Here is a 16,645-nt window from a genome sequence, read left to right on the forward strand (position 1 = left end):
AACAGCTGTGCATGAACCTGACAATGAATAAATAAACTAGAAGGAAATCACAGTAAGTACATACCACTCTGTTTCTCTCATCAGAAAGTTGTCTTCCCTTCATGTACAAGATGTAAGAAGAGAGTTTCAATATCAATCCAGAAATAGTTCTCTTCTGTACATTACAGAGAAATCACATCCAGCGCGGGTGAAGGCCTGCACTTGCTATTAGTAGAAAGAAATACAGCCACAAAGCCTGGAAAGAAATCAATAGAGCTTGACCCCAGTTTGACCTCTCGTTGAATGGAGAAGTTATGGTACCACACTGGCCTTGACGTTAGCTTATTTGATGTGTGTTTTCCCAACAACAGCCCTCTCCGCTCTCCATCTCTCCTTCATCTCTCCTTCCTTTCTTTCCCCTCTTTCTCTTCTCTCTTCCTACTTGCCTCAATTGCTTTGTTTCCATCTCCTAAATGCTGGTGAATACGCACACGGAGACATGCACGCGCCCACACACACACACACACACACACACACACACACACACACACACACACACGTCACATGACAAATGCAGTATGGGGCCAGTTACACAGCTCAGTGGTTAGCTGCAGTGTTGGAGCAGATCTGTTATATCTATACGCCTGCCTGGCTGGAGCATTTACTGAAGCCATCAGTGAAACAACATTCCATATATCTTTGACAGAGAGGGAACAATACTGTTCACACCAATTTAGCCTGCGTGGGGGGGGGGTTCCAGTTAATGGCCAACTTTTTTTCCTCCTTGTTTTAACATTCAAAACGGCCACCCTTCAAGAGGACAGATGAGACACGCGCCCAGGCTGCTACTCACATGCTAATAAACTCCATTATAAGGCATGTAAAAAAAAAAACAACAGAACAAGGTAGAGCCATCACAAACAAGTCTGCTTTGCATGTCACTACACTCCTTCATCACATACACTCACGCTATGAGCTGCTAAACATGAGGCTCAATCCATGTACAAATAGACGTGACCACAAAGCAGCCTACGCAATGCAAAGCACAACCAGCAGAAGGAGAAAGTCATCATTTTCACTTTTTATGATTACACATTTTATAATTACAGCTTTCACTGTTCTTTCACTCGCTTTTGTCCCTGTCATGGTGCAGCTGCAGGGTTCACCCAGTTGAGCAGCTCATAATATTTACCCAGAGCGGTCTCGCTCCACGGCGGCGGCCTGGGAACACAAGACCTGATGAGGTCAAAGGTCACAGGTCACCCAGGGGCCAATCAAGGGTTAGTGGCGGAGCAGGTTCAGGTTTGGGCTGGATGTAGTAGGTCAGCAGGGTCAGGTCAGGTCAGAAGAAAGGCTGGCTGTCCGCTGGGGTTAGTGAAAGGTGATAAGAAAATTAGGGTCTATTTTCCCAAAACCTGACAACACTGCGGCTGTGCTGAGAGAGGAGAGATTTGGAAATATCAAGATGGGTCAAAATTAGAGTTGAAGTTTTTTCACATTATCTGAAAAAGAATACCTCCTTGGAATATGACCCTTTTTATGTTATTCAAACTTTAGCTATTCTTCATCTTATGTGGTGTCAGCACAGCAATTCCATGGGCCCATCCTCTCTTTTTCTGGCCTCATATCAGTTTTAATTTTTGAGTGTTTACTGATGAGTGTATGACCATTTTTACAGCGCTGACCCGAGGTTATTGCTGTGTGGAGTCATCCTGGCAATCACACTGAACTTTCGTTTAATTCTCACTTTGTTTTGTATTATAATAACTATGTGAATCTGTGAAAAACTCAGATGTGGGCGGCGATTCAAAGGTCCTGAACCAGACCCCTGTGAAGTAGTAGATAAAGAAAATCCATCCAATGCATCTATTTTGCAATGTTGTTTTGTTGTTTTGAAGAACGATAGCACTGCTGTAATGTTATAACGATACTGTATCTGCACACGCAGTGCTCCACCTGCACCTCCACTAACCTACACATGGAGACTATCCTGCATGTCTGTTTAAGACAACCTGCACAGTTTCCGTTTACAGATGTGGCACTTAAGATTTGCTTTGCTCATACTTCTTCCAAAAGGTCATAATGTTTCCATATACCAAAGGTATTGAACAAATGATCTGATGGGATGTTGAAGGATCACCAAAGTTATTAGAAGTCATCCAGATCCCGAGGGACACGTGACCATCTGTGCCAAATTCCATGGAAATCCATCCAATGGCTGGTGAAACATCTCCAACCCAAACCCCAAATGTCAACTTTCTGCTGGCACAAGAGGGGAAGTCAGGGGATCACCAGAGTCATAGGATTCATCGATAGAGCCACAGCCCTGGCATGGCTGATAAAACGCTGATCCAGTTACGGACATTAAAGCATCAATGCCAATTCTGGACTATAACTAGTGTTAATGTGATTTGAGAGATGTCTTTAAGTATATATGATGAAGACTGACATGCTGGTGGCACATGTTGGTATATTTTATTGTTTATTGTTTAGTATATTTTAATTGCCTTAGTATATTTTCATTCTGGTATATTTTTAATTTCATTTATGAATATTTTTATTGCATGTTGGTTTATTTTATTGTAGTTATCTTAATTTTATTCTTTCCAATCTTTCTTATCTTTCTTATTATCTTGTTTCTAACATGGGGGTTGCAATGTAAATTTCATTGACGTGTCATGCTCAATGACAATAAAGACTCTTGAATCTTGAATCTTGGCGCAAACAGACAGAGACGTAGACACATGCTAGAAGTCTGGATTCCTGCAAGTATTTTTCGCTGGGAACTGGAGCAGATTGTGCAGAGAAATTAAGGGAAATACCACGATCTTAATGCCAGCATTCAACCCTAGTAAAAATGTGATGAAGAGCACAATAATGACCAAAAAAATACATGAATTATAAACACAATATGTGAAGCTGCTGCAGCGGCAGGCTAAAAACAAGCACATTTTGTTTTTAGTGTGATCAGTCACTTTTACACAAACAGCTGCTTAGATTTAGGTACAAAAATAAGTGGAACAAAACATCGGGCAACAGCTCCCTTTAGACCCCGTTCCTCCTCCTATTTTAGCTTCTTATAAAACAGCAATGACCCACTGAATGCTTCGAACCACTGTATCAATGCCTGACTGACAGAAATGGAGCTCTGCCTCCCTCCTGCCCAGCCTACACAACACAAACAGACTTACAATGAAGCCTGTATGAATGGAGACCTGTCAATCACAGGAAACCCATCCATCACCAGGCAATATACAAATGATCATCTCCTAGAATCATATTCACCAGGCGCGAGCAAGTATACAGCCCCCCCAAACACACACACACACACACACACACACACACACACACACACACACACACACTGTGGACACATGCACACAGACACAATCAAACACAGGCATAAACAAAAATACACACATTCACATGCAAAATGCACATAAACATACACACAGCTCATCCAGTGTTGGTGCCCAGACTGTAGAAGTCATCAGGGACCTGTAAAGCATTACCCTCTGTGTGACTCGAGTCACTCCAGAAATAGCCTCTGTAATGTATTCTTACCGCCACCGTCTCTTTTGCACAATAGTGCCCTTAATAACACACTCCATTTCTGTTGGCATAAATAAGGGCTCCATTTCCATCTTATTTCATGCAAATGAGAGCGCCGGCGCCCAAACAGGTAGTGGGAGTAGCGTGTGAGTGGAGTGTGGAAGTGTGTAGTTGCCGAGTGTAGTGCCATGATTGGGGACAAGCGAATTCAAATGAGTGTTGGAGAGACCCCACTATGACTCCCACGCCAGCCTCCCAATGGCGTGACAGACAACGTCACTTACGGGCCCTGCAGCCTGCGCAGGGTGCCATTACAGGGGCCAATGCAAAAACAATATTTATCCAGGCAAATGGTTCTCTGGAGAGAGATTATTGATGTAGACGGAAGAGTTGCACCCCGGATTCGGCGCTGGCGCAGCCCACTGCCATGGCATTTCTCTGATTTGCTGATTCCATTGGTTCACTGTGTTTTGGTGAGCAGTGATTGGCTCCTTTTTTGGTAACCATGCCGTGAATACCAGAAACTCGTGTCTGACGAGGATAGGTTTTCCTGCACACATACCTTGTGAAGGCGCTGTTTCATAGCATTGCTGCTGTGACATCACTGATAAAGGTGTGGCCAGAAGCGAAACCAGGCTCTCTGATCCAAGTGTCCATCATCCACGAGATTCGGCCACTGTTCGCTCCGTGTTGTCGGCAATTAACATCTTTTCACGACTCTCGCCTCTTTTCCCCTTGTGTGAATGGCGTCTCTAAGCTTTGCCTCTTGTGTGTGTGTGTGTAGTCAGTCCTCTTTCCAGGTATCCTTGGTACAGAGGATGCTTTGTAGTCAAGGTTATTCCAGTGCTTGGCGGCACCCAGACGTTGCTCGGTGTCTTCCTCTCTGATCTTTCATCTTCAGTCCAAACACAGAGAGGAATTTCTTTTGAGGGTTTATTGTGAACTAAATGTAGACACAAAGATGCACAGGCACTTATACCATGTGAGAGTGTGGTTCTAAATGAGGGGAAAACATAGACATCAAAGTTATGATACTTAGGCTTTATTATCTCTATAATTAACATAAACCTTACAAGTAGGACTGACAACTTCCACAGTTTCAGGAAATAAACTAAACGGGTACACGTATGAGACAGATAAAAGACTACAGCTACATATGGTACAAACATGCTGCAACATAAATAGCTTCACAGTATACATTTTTAATAGTAACTCAATATCTTCACAATACACAAATTAGTATTTACTTGTGGTCATGGACACACAAAAGCTTAGAAAGTCAACTGAAACATCTAACTCTTAATTAGGCTGACAGCTGTTCTCTAGAAACCAGCTCCGGCTGTGTGCAAAAGGGGGCGTTGCCTGGCAGCAGGTGAAGCCTCATCGTCTCCACGTCCTCACGTTCCTTGAGCTTTTCGCACAATTCCTCCTCAAACTCGTAATATCTGCTTAAAAGAGAGCTCGACTGTACTCCTATAACAGGGTCCGACTCACGATGCACAGCCGTTTGAAAATGATCAAAACTGATGCGTCACAACCAGAGATGAGAGACAAAACCTGCTCCTTGCATTACCCACAATGCAACTCAGGTTGCCCGCCAACAGTTTGATTAGAGATTCAGGTGTTTTGTCTTAATGAAACAGAGATGAGGAGCAAACTACAGGGGTCTTACTAAACTTCTTTCATTTTCAAACAGTATGCTGTAGCTAACATGCCCCTGCTCAAAAATGTCACGACTCTTCAGGGCTACAGCGGTATGGATGTACCATGTGGGGACCGCGAGAACTGTGACTGAGGTCAAAAGGGGGCTGGATTTTCTGATGCTGGTCGGGATTGCTGATTTTGAAAACAACATTAAGGAACCAGAAGAAAAGCTCAGTAGTCATTTCTTTTTCAGTAACACCGAGCAAAGCACTTCACTGCCTGAGTTTCTCTTTATTACAGCGAATGAAGAGAACATAAACAGCAGTTTCAGAGAGGCAGTCTCCTATTTAGTAATAAGGTGAAATACAAGTTACTTAGATGTTATTTTCTAGGTGTAGAAAGTATTTGAGTAGCATACCATGACTTTATATCACAAAGTAAATGAAAGAATGTAAACACAGATAGGTGCGGAGTATTATTAAAGCATGCCACAGCCTGATCATGTATGATACATCCCTGTTTTGGGCGAGAATCAAAAATGACGTTTTCAGAACTGCACCTGCAAAAGTAAAATTGTGCTCGTACTGATTGCTGATCGCTGCAAAATAACCAGTGGCTGCACTCTGTACACTATGCCACAGCGCAAGATGAAAAATATTACAACAGAGATCAGATTTTTTTTCAAGAAAGCATTGACAATCCCAGCAGCAACACCAGTGGCAGCAGCTGATTACTGAGGGAAGTGATTATATGTGATATTTCACAAACTCAGAATATTATGAGGCTCCCTGTTGAGTCCAGTTACAGTCACCCCCCAATATTTTCTGTCCTTTGCAGCAACACAAACTCATTTTCAGGCTCTAAAAACTTATATTTGTATACATGTGACGTATTTGTGGTCTGAGAAAATCAAACCAAAATATGTTTTATTTTTAAAGAAGTACGAAAACAGCCTAAAATGCCAGCTGAAATGCCAGTGGCAACAAGTGATTACTGGGGCAGCTTATGTTGCACCCTGACTGTTTGCTACCTCTATACTGAGATGCAGGAGGAGTGTGTGGACAAACGCACATGTTCTGCTAGCGTGAAATTTTGTAATACTTGAATTTCTCATTTTGTCTCCATCGATGGTGCTTCTACTCTTCCCAGCTATGAGCTGTCAGTCAAGCCGTGTGGGCGTTTTTTTGACAGCTTTTTCCTTGGGCTTTATTCTGTTGATGAAGTTCGAGTTTCTTTTTCTACCCTAGTCCTCTGCTGTTCCGAACACATTAGAAGTGTAGGCAGACATGTAGGCATCACTGCAATCGTGCAAAAGACGTACCCGGCATCAGGTGTTTGGAGAAACACGAGGAGAGCCTAGCTTCACTCAGTAAAATGCAATGCAACAAACTCAGCATGCATTTAATTTGAGATCCTTACTTTAACTCAACAAAGTTGATCATGATTGCGTAACACATTTGGGAAACGCAGGCCGAGAGGAGCAGTTGGTAAAGTCGGGGTGGAGAGGAGAAAAGGTTTACAGGGGTGGATGGTGGTCAGATAAAAGAGCTCCACATTTGCTTCAAGGAAAGGTTAATGTCTCTCTCTCGATTTCTCTATCTCTCCCTCCCTCGCTTTCCCAGCTGAGGTCTGTGTGACTTACAGCAGGTCCACACTGCATTAGATTAAATCATAAATTACCCACCCACCCCCATATCTGCATCCCCCCCCTCCCTATCTCACTCTTCCCTCTCCCGTCCTCTCCCTATCTCAATCTCGCTCTCCCTTTATTCTCCTATATTCCATTCCCCATGTATTTCTCCTGCTCCCCCACTATTATTTCTCCCCAGCTCTAATCATTATTCTCTTTTCTTCGCCCCCCTCATTCCTCTCGCTCTCCTTGTGCTCTACAATATGAATGCCTTTCTGTTAAGAGGACTGCTAAAGTGGGTTTGGACAGCAGGCCATGTGGGTGAATGCTCGCTGGTGTGAAGTGTTGTTTGGTCTTACAGTGTATCTTTGAGTGGGGGTGTTGCAGTGTGGTATAGCCCTCCATGCTGATATGTTACTGCATGTGATGTCCTCGTTTTCTCAGTTTGCTATAAAAACACCTGGGGTGGAGAGATGCGGGTTAAAGATTCATCCTGTCGGTTATGCGGGTGTTTGTGGTGCGCAGCACACAAGTCATTTTCAGTCTTTTAGTTGGTTTTAAGCCTTTGCAAAACCAAAAACACAACAGAACAAGTGCAAACAAAGCATTAAACAGCGTTTTTATCTGCTATCATATAAATGTTAGCATGTCCTGCCACAGTAGTGACAGAGCATTACTGCCCACTACTGCCCACTGCAGCCGACGCATCTAAGCTAAACAGCTAAACAGCTAAACAGTGTTATGTTAGAATGCAATAATAGTCTGATCTCTGGACAGTCTGGATGAACTTTCTCCACACCGCAACACAAGGGGGCTTAGTAGCTTCAGACCCAGTGTTTTAGCACAGTTATCACGTGCATATTTAACAACCCTTTTGCAAAATTCTCATTTTAAAACTTGTCAGCTGGAAACATTAAAAAGGCAGTCAGGCAACTGATCAGTTGTTGTTTTTTTTCGGCCAGCAAATCTGATAGATGTCTCCTACAAATGTTCAACATACTTTCGCCTGCCTCAGGCTGAAATCGAGAACCCATTGTTTAAAATATTCATATGAATTCGGAGAGGTAAATCTAACCCTGTTATCATCAGAAATTGCATGTAAGTAAGAATATCAAACAGTTTGGAGCAGAAATCATGTAAACTGTTTTAAGAACTCAATTGAAAGGAGTCTCCTGAAACAAGCATGAATAAGAGATCTTGATGCAACGAGTTATAAAGGATAGAAGGAAAACTGGTTTTAGCAATTACTTGAAACAAGTTGATTTGAACTGGAAATAGTGACGTACACTGAAGTCCTGTTAGTGCACTGGCTTCTTTCCTTGTTTTGTTAAGAAACACATAATTTAAGGACATAATTAAAGACATATATGGCTTTATAAAAGGGAGATTTTTGCAGTGTATTGATGCATTGGAGAGGTGTGTGTGTGTCTGGGTGTGTGTGTGTGTGTACAGTACGGGGACACTGAGAATACTAAAACGGACAGGCGGACACTTCCATGAGGATACTCGTAAACATAGAGGGGGGTTCTGGGTAATTGTAGCTTGCAGAGGCTCCCAGAGGACCCTTGTGCACAGTTCCAAACTCTACACATTGCGTATATTTTTAGTCCTGTGCATCAAGCACTGTGTGGTACAGCTGGGAAGGATATCCAGAGACACCGAGAACTTTTCTTTTGTTTATTTTCCCATTTATTTTTATTAAGGAGTCTTATTTTCTTGCAATAAAAACGGGTTCCTTTACATTTCGTATGGATTCTGGTCTTGGTGAATGCAGCCCTGCCCCCTAGTGCACACATTAATGCTACGTCCAAACTATGATGACAGCCACCTATATAAACATCTGCACATGTCGTCTGTTGTTGTTTATAGACTTACATCCACAGAGGCATGTTCCAGGCTTAACGGAGCAGTGGTGGTAATAAGTAAGAGCCCGGGCAAAAAAAAATAAAACACTACAGTCCTTCCATTCAACCCCCACACACCTTGCTCCACCGCTCCGCTGGAGAAAAAAGGGGAATAAAATAGAGTGACCCTGCCACTAGCAGCTCTCTTTTCCCCCCACTGCTCTCTTCTTCTTCCCCCTTGCCGTGTGAAATCAAATTTCCATGTGGCTCCCGTATCTGTTGCACAGCGAGGTGATTTATCAGGGATGCAAAGAGCATGCAGAAACAATCTTTATTACATCCATTTCCTGCTTGTCAGCCGGGATCATGTTGGCTGTTCATTAAAGGCGCGGCGCAGGTGAGGAGAATGCATCCCGATGCCTTGATAGATTGTCTGCTCCCCTGTGGTGACAGCAGCTGGATGGATTGAACAGCGGGGGGCGAGGAGGGAGGAAAAAAAGCGCTGACTCCGTCGCTGCCCCTGTCAGACACACTTTTACATAGCCGGCCACTGTCATTTCTACCACACAGCCCCTCACGCATATGCACACGCAGACTTCTGACACCCATTGGACTTAAGCCAGAAGCATGACTGAATCCACGGATGCATTCACATCCTGAGCACACAAACATGAGTATTTCCTGACCCTGATGTAAAAATACAGACACATTGTAAAGATGAGGTTTACCTTATTACACTTCGCTGAAAACACCTACTCAATAACTGCAGGACAAAATACATGACATCAACTGTGACAGACTTTTGGCCAAATTCAAAAAAGAAATTTCGTAAAATAATCGTATTAATTTCAATAACCAAACACTACACTCATACAAGTAATTCGGTGTTGCTTGGCGACCGCTTTGTTTAGCGACTTGTCAAGGACGTCGTTGCTGGGTGCTGAAAGATAATCATGATAATCACGCTCTTATTATTTTGTGCAAAGGAGCATCTCAACAGCAGCCGGCTGTGGGGTCAGTGGATTGTGCGTAACACTTTTTCAAACGCGCAGTGATTAGGGAAATTATGGCCTGCTTTGTTTACACTGCACAAGGAAAATACGGTGTGCTCTAACACAAAGTAATATGATAGAAGTCACTAAAGAAGGAGGTAACTCAAATCACGAGCATACCAGTGGCATACCGTACCAGTTGTTAATCAAGTGAAAGAAAAAGAGTTCTTTTTCATTGAAACTTGGACGGCTTCTTTAAGTTTGTGGTGTTCTATAAAAATCACACACCATGGATAAGAAATGTTCTCAATACTGAAATAACAGATAATGTTCAGCAAAGCCCTGAGATGACAGCATTCCAGGTGCAGACCATGTACTGTATCATGATACCTTGGATTATAATGCGCTGAAGGAAAAAAAGCAATTAAAAAATATACAGTACGGCTCTGAAATAAAAAATGTCATTACCTTAATAGACTTTTTTAGAATTACGAGGTTTCTGTTGGACACTGACACGCTCAGTACAACTGTGACGCGCAGCGTGAGGAGACAGTGGTGTAAATGATTTTCATGCTGAACGGACACACCTCATTAAGTCAATCAGCTGAGGCTGTAGAATATCAACAATACAGCTCTACCTCTAGCTGCAGCTACGTTAGCCTTCCGAATCAGCCATAAAACATTTTATCACACCTCCTACGTGCATCAACAGATACATACATGCAGCATGACAACATAAATACAGGCCTGCAGCTATATTGGGCTCACATTATTCCCTCAGTGGACTGCTTTTCAAGGTACAACTGCGAAATCAAGCCATCTTCATCTTACTGTAATTCCTCAGACTTAAAAAAAGGAAATGGTACAGTGTATACGTGCAGGATTGGTCAAACTAGTATTTACCTGTGTATATCTTACATAGCGTTGCAATGCTCTGCAAAGAACAGCGTCCGACAGACTATTTCCATGCTCTTTGGCCATCAGTGTGACATAAAACAGTCCTGCAGTATAGGAATCTCTACTCACTGAGCTCACTGAATTAACTTGAACTGAATTAACACTGCTCAGTCTTTGTTGTGTATGCTCCCTCTCTTTTCTTTCTCTCACTCTCCCTCCCTCTGTCCACCCTTCCACCTCCCCTCCTCAGTCTAATTTGTGTCCCGTGTCTTTCTGTGTGCCAATGACATGTAATGACAATGGCGTAAGCACTGATCGATATTAGAGTGCTTTTGGGATGCCCAGCCAGGCGGTGTTGATAGCAGGGTGACAGGGACACTGTGGGGACAAAGTGGGTAGAGGGTGGATGCATATCTTGTACCCACTCACTGGTCTTAATCAGTGGACGATGACGATGATTACTGTCTACCTTGCAAACTGTGTGAGAGTTTATTCCTGCCATGAAAGGGTCCTAGAACATGTTTTAAATATCCGCAAAACAAGAAAGTCTGCATTCATCAAACATTTATGCAATAAACAATGATAAATATCACCTGTTACTCATCAATCTGCTTACGTACTGCATGTACTGGCTCAGTTACGTACAGGAACACCCACCCAAATGCTATACATGGTCAACCACTTCTCTTTAGGAGTCCTTGAAGCAGCAATGTGAAGTTACTTGTTATAGACAAAAAGGGGCAACAGAGAGAGATACAGTTGGAAAACATGACGGACAATAAGGTGAAGATACTGTAGCGCCAGGAGCAGGCGTGCAGGAAAACCTCCCAGCATGCTGCTGCTGTTCTTCGTCTCCATTAATTGTGCGGTCTAGAAACCATTAGAAAACAATGAGAAAAGTCCATCATAACATCTTTGAGCCATCAAATGGCTGGTTTTATCAAACCAACAGCCCAAAGACATTCAACTTACTATAATGGAGGACCAAGAGCATGGGTCTATAATCTCTTTGGCACTTTTCCTTGAAAATGACTTAAAAAACTAATCACTAATCATTTGCAAACAAATTTTCTGTGGATCGACTAATCTATCAATGGACTAGTCACTGCAGCTCTGCCTCATTTGTTGTTAAACAGTTAATGGGGTTAAAAAATCCCAACCAAACCAAACTGTTTCATTTTGATTCTGCCATAACATGAAATGTCACAAAAAACAAAATAGAAATTAGGTACAATATCATTTTAGTGCAATTCATAGATTATAAATGGCTTTTGACCCGAACAGAAAATATACCTATCTTATTTAAACCAATCAAAACTAACACAGAACGAACATCATGAGCAGATCCTCTGGAAGGCCTGTAGGGAGCCACATTTGCTCAGTGCACTACACTGAGAAACAAGATGAAAGAGAGATGTTAAAGGTTTACTTTCACACTTGTGTATTGCTTGTGTGTATGTAGTTTAGAGTCTGGTTTACTCTGGATTACACTTTGGTACCACCAGGGACTTGTTGGTACACATGGCCAGAAGTGGGTCTAAATATCCCCACGTCCTCAAGCACAACAAGCAACTGATAAATCTGATTTCACGCCTCGAAGTAAGAGTATGCAAAGTTTTTAATGCACAAAATTGTGCATACAAATGTTGGTAAGCGATTTTCTTGCTCTGTGTTTTTTCTTTTTTTTTTTTACTTGTCCATGTCCATGAAGCACAGTAAAGACAGAAATGTAAATCATATCTAGGGGTATAACTGTGAGAGAATAGTCTGAAAGAGGAGCGTCAGAAGCAAACCCAAACACAGGGATACAAATTGAAGGTGGCACAGTGAATGTGATTCAACGCTTGGAGAGGATCGGCCTCGGACACCAATTACATTACCTCTAAAACAGAGGGATTGGATTGAAGGATGGAGATAGAGGGTGGGGGTGGAGGAGGAGGAGGGGAGGCGGGGGCACTCACTCAAAGAAAAATAATTTATTTCATTGTGATATTAAAATCAATAGGCATCGACTGAAAGGTGGCTAAAGGTGAGCGTGTACATGATCCTTCAGCTGTGAGAGGCAGACTGTCCGAGAGGGAAGGAGGCAGGGAAGGGAGAGAGACGGGGGGAAAAGAAGGGAGGCCAGAGGAAGTCACCTCCTAGTTAACAAAGAGGGAACAGGAAAAAAAGAAGAGGAAAAGACCATGAACACGAGAGAAAGAGAAAGAAATAGACGGAGAGAGAAAGAGAAAGAGTGAGGGAGCTCTGCCCGGTGGAATCAATACAGAGAGGTGGAGCAGAGTACAATAGCCTCAGAGGAGAGGAGATTCAGTGGTGCAAGTCTAATACTCTCTGTCTCACACACACACACACACACACACACACACACACACACACACACACACACACACACACACACACACACACACACACACACACTCGCCCCCTCTCTGAATCCCTTTTGCTCTTGCTTTCTCCTGACATTTCCCTCTATATCCTTCCTCTATTTAATTTCTTTCTCTTTCTCTCTGGCCTGCTTGCTCATTCTGCATCCACCCTCCACCCCTCGCCACCAACACACACACACACACACACACAGAATAGCTGTTTGTATGCAAAGGGATGCAGAGCGAAGAGGAGGCCTTCTGTCCAAAGCAGTCCACCGTTATAGCAGCATCTTTCATCAAAAACAGACAGCGAAGGAACAGTCGACACACAGGCGGACAGACGTGCATGGAAAAACACACATGAACAAATATGCCATTTCGTTGAATGATGACACTTTTGTAGGACATTTTCTCCAAGTCCACTTTCACGCACACACAGACACACACGCACTGCAGAGTCAGAGTCACTTGGATGCAAAAAGAGTGTCGCATGAACACTTTAACACACACATACAAAACAGCACACTCCAACACTACTCCAGCTCTATCAGCACTTGAGACTAGTGAGGCTTCAATTAGTTCTTGATGAATGAGCCCATAAGATGCCGCTCTCTCATTTCCCTTGTTGCCAGATATCCCAGCAATCAGAGAGAAATGAATTCTCATTGTGGCGTGACTGAGACGAAGATGACGGTGGTGGTGGTGGTGGAGGTGTGTGTGGGGGGGCAACATAAATCATTCATCCTCTCCACCGAGGGCCAGAGTTCAGCTTCATCACACCAAACTTAGTAAATCTTCGCCAATCTAAGATCTTTTTGGATGTCACAAACTCTTGCACAGAGGAAAATTACATTATGCAATTTTCTGATTAAAATACTTTTATTTTCCAAACATTTCTGATGTCTGCTCCTGGTCTTATTGTGTTATGCAGGAAATGGTATGGTTAAAATGAAACTACAAGATAGTACACACTCAGAAAGAGTCCTGTTTCAAACTAATGTTTTTCTGTTTATTGTAAAATGTTCTTACTTTGGATGCCAGAAGTATTTAATACAATACAGTATTTAATAGGCATTATGTACCTACATACCTATTTTGAGGTTCCAGTTAATGTGAGGTGTGCGTGAGCATGTGTGTTGCAGTGAAGGTTAGACTCACCGTCATCAATGATGCTGACCACCACTCCGTTACCGGTGATGTTGTTGCTCCAAACTGGCATCACATTCAGGTCCAACCCACTGGAGTTGTACTTGCCCTGTGCAAACTAAACATGCACACACACAAAAACACACAACATTATTATCACTCCTTGAAAAGGCCTACTGCAATGAGAGGTTTATTGTAACCCAAATGCATCATTCACTAATAGTAAGTCTAATTTGGACATGTCTTTTTGAGCTTGTAAGTGCTGATGCAACTGGTTTGGTAAAGTGGAAGTTGTATTTATGCAGATCAGGTGGCGCAGTCCTTTTGGCATTAAATTGCACTTGTTCCTCTGCCTGTTCATCCCTATCATGGATTTATTTGCATCATCATCCTTGTCTCCATGTTCTCTGTGCATTTCTAGCATCTCCTCTGTTGTATCTCCCATTCCTCACCTATCCTCTATTTGACCCATCCTTTGTGTTCATTGCAAAGAAGGTTGCACAGTGCCATAGACATAGACCTAGTAGTCAGTATTAACATTGCTAACTGTTTGGTTTAAGTTTTTAGAAAAACAGTCCATTAGAGCACTGTTCATTTACCAAAAATCACACAGATACACACATTCACACATTCTCTCTCTCTCACACACACACACACACACACACACAGAGCAATGACTCCTATGAGCCTACATAAATTCACAAACACTGACCCCTTCATACAAATACAACACCACACAAACACTTGACCATACAACTTGAAATGGTGCATATGCTCACACTCACACACATATGCACGCACGCACGCACGCACGCACACACACACAGACACACACACCTACACCTACACTCACACACACACACACACACAACCAACTTGATATTCAAAGTGAGTGTTGCGAGAGGCTTCAACTCTGTTGTTGTTATCATAATGAAGTGAGAGGGAAAGAGAGAGCACAATGGGGAAAAAACGTCTCAGCAGGGGGTAGGAGGTGTGTGTGCATGTGTGCTTGTGTGTGTGTTTGTGAGTGCGTGTTTGTGTCTACTTGTGTGTCTATCCGACAGTGGACCTTGGAGTTCTTACATATTCACCAATAGTAGACAGGCGAGCCAACAGGGGACATCATAGAGGTCCACTGCTGGTCATGCTTTAAATCGCGCTAAAATCAGCTTTAAACCCTTTATTTTTATTTTGGTGTCTAAGTGTGTTAAAGTTTGAGTGTGTATAATGCGTTACAGTTCATACAGAGCACTGCCCCTGCAGACTGGAGCAGTGATTTTAATGACTCACTTTCTTTGCATTCCTCTATAGTTTGACTAGCTAGCAGCTTTTCAGACTGTAGGGAGGCTATTTACCAGGCTACATGACTGAAGGAACCAGCCTCTTTAAACATGACATGTCATTTTCTTTTTCTCAACTCTTGTGTAATTTAAAAAAAGGTGCACGACAAAGTGTTGTAAAACCATGACTGAACACAAATCCTGCTAATGTGACATAATGTCTGTTGCCAGATTCATTACGAAGCTTGAATTTCGCATCACTCGCCCCTGAAGAAACGGCTGCAGTGGCATTAGAAAGGCTGACACGGTTGCTTTTTGAATGAAATGGTGTCATGTGGGATTAACACATGGACGACCATCATGATAGTCAGTAAGGCAACAAAGAAACACGAGGACCTACTCAGGAAAATGACATTAACCTTCATTTTTTCTTACTTTAACAAAGTAGTTTATTTGTCCAAACATAGCCACACTAACATCAGGGAGCCAAGCTGGTCTCACGTTTGGTGGGTGTCTTTTTAATCAAGGCTTTTTTATACTACGACTGAGATAATGGTTTTCGGCAGGCAATGCTCGTGTGTGTTGTGTGGGAGTGTCTTCACGACCTGAGATCGGCAAAGTGAACAAGAACTTTGAGCTGGTAGCGGGAAACTAAATGAAGTAGCAAGAAGAGAGCCGCATTTAAAATGTACTGGTAATTAAGTGCATTTAACACTTCAATTGTGGGAAATGTGATTTTTCTTTAGTGCTGATGAGTGCAGATGAGAAAGAGAGTATTCTGTTCTCATGCTCTCAACCTTGAGTATGAATCTGTTCCTGTGTCAGCTCATTTACTGCGGTATAATACGCAGAGGTTCTCTTAACTCCGCCATCAGTAAAAACTCACCTGTAAAAAGACGCGCCAGGCAGTCAGGTGCGCCATGTTGTTAAAATGGAAGCACACATATTGGACAGTGTGATGTTCAGACTGTAGTGCAACAGCTTAGTAGAAACTCTTCTCCCACCCGGCAATATCAAAAGCCAAATTCATCACTCTTCTATTCCAAAGCGGTTCATAAAATAAATGTCAGGTCCCAGTGATACAAGTTTTTCCGCTGATGCAGTACTTAATAAGTGTGTGATAGTACTAGTAAGTAACTAATAATTTATAGTAAAATAAAAAAATGTATTGGCCCAGTGGCTATTATCATTGTCACAGTGTTTGTGTGCGAATGTTGAAAAAATTTGATTTAAATTATCAACTTTTGAAAGCTACACAAAGTTCTTTGTAGCCATTAATGCACCTATTCAGTTTGTGTTCACCACACCACCT

General features: G+C 42.6%; 1 protein-coding gene across 1 annotated transcript in view; it reads right to left on the bottom strand.

Annotated features, from left to right (window-relative positions):
• The window catches only part of LOC121610935 (neuroendocrine convertase 1-like), a 158,568-nt gene that overhangs the window by 108,328 nt on the left and 33,595 nt on the right, over positions 1–16,645 (bottom strand). The window contains 1 exon segment of the mRNA XM_041943263.1: positions 14,066–14,171. Coding sequence (XP_041799197.1) covers positions 14,066–14,171 — 106 coding nt within the window.

Source organism: Chelmon rostratus, chromosome 8 (genome assembly GCF_017976325.1).
Source record: "Chelmon rostratus isolate fCheRos1 chromosome 8, fCheRos1.pri, whole genome shotgun sequence".
In the NCBI taxonomy this organism is placed as follows: domain Eukaryota; kingdom Metazoa; phylum Chordata; class Actinopteri; order Chaetodontiformes; family Chaetodontidae; genus Chelmon; species Chelmon rostratus.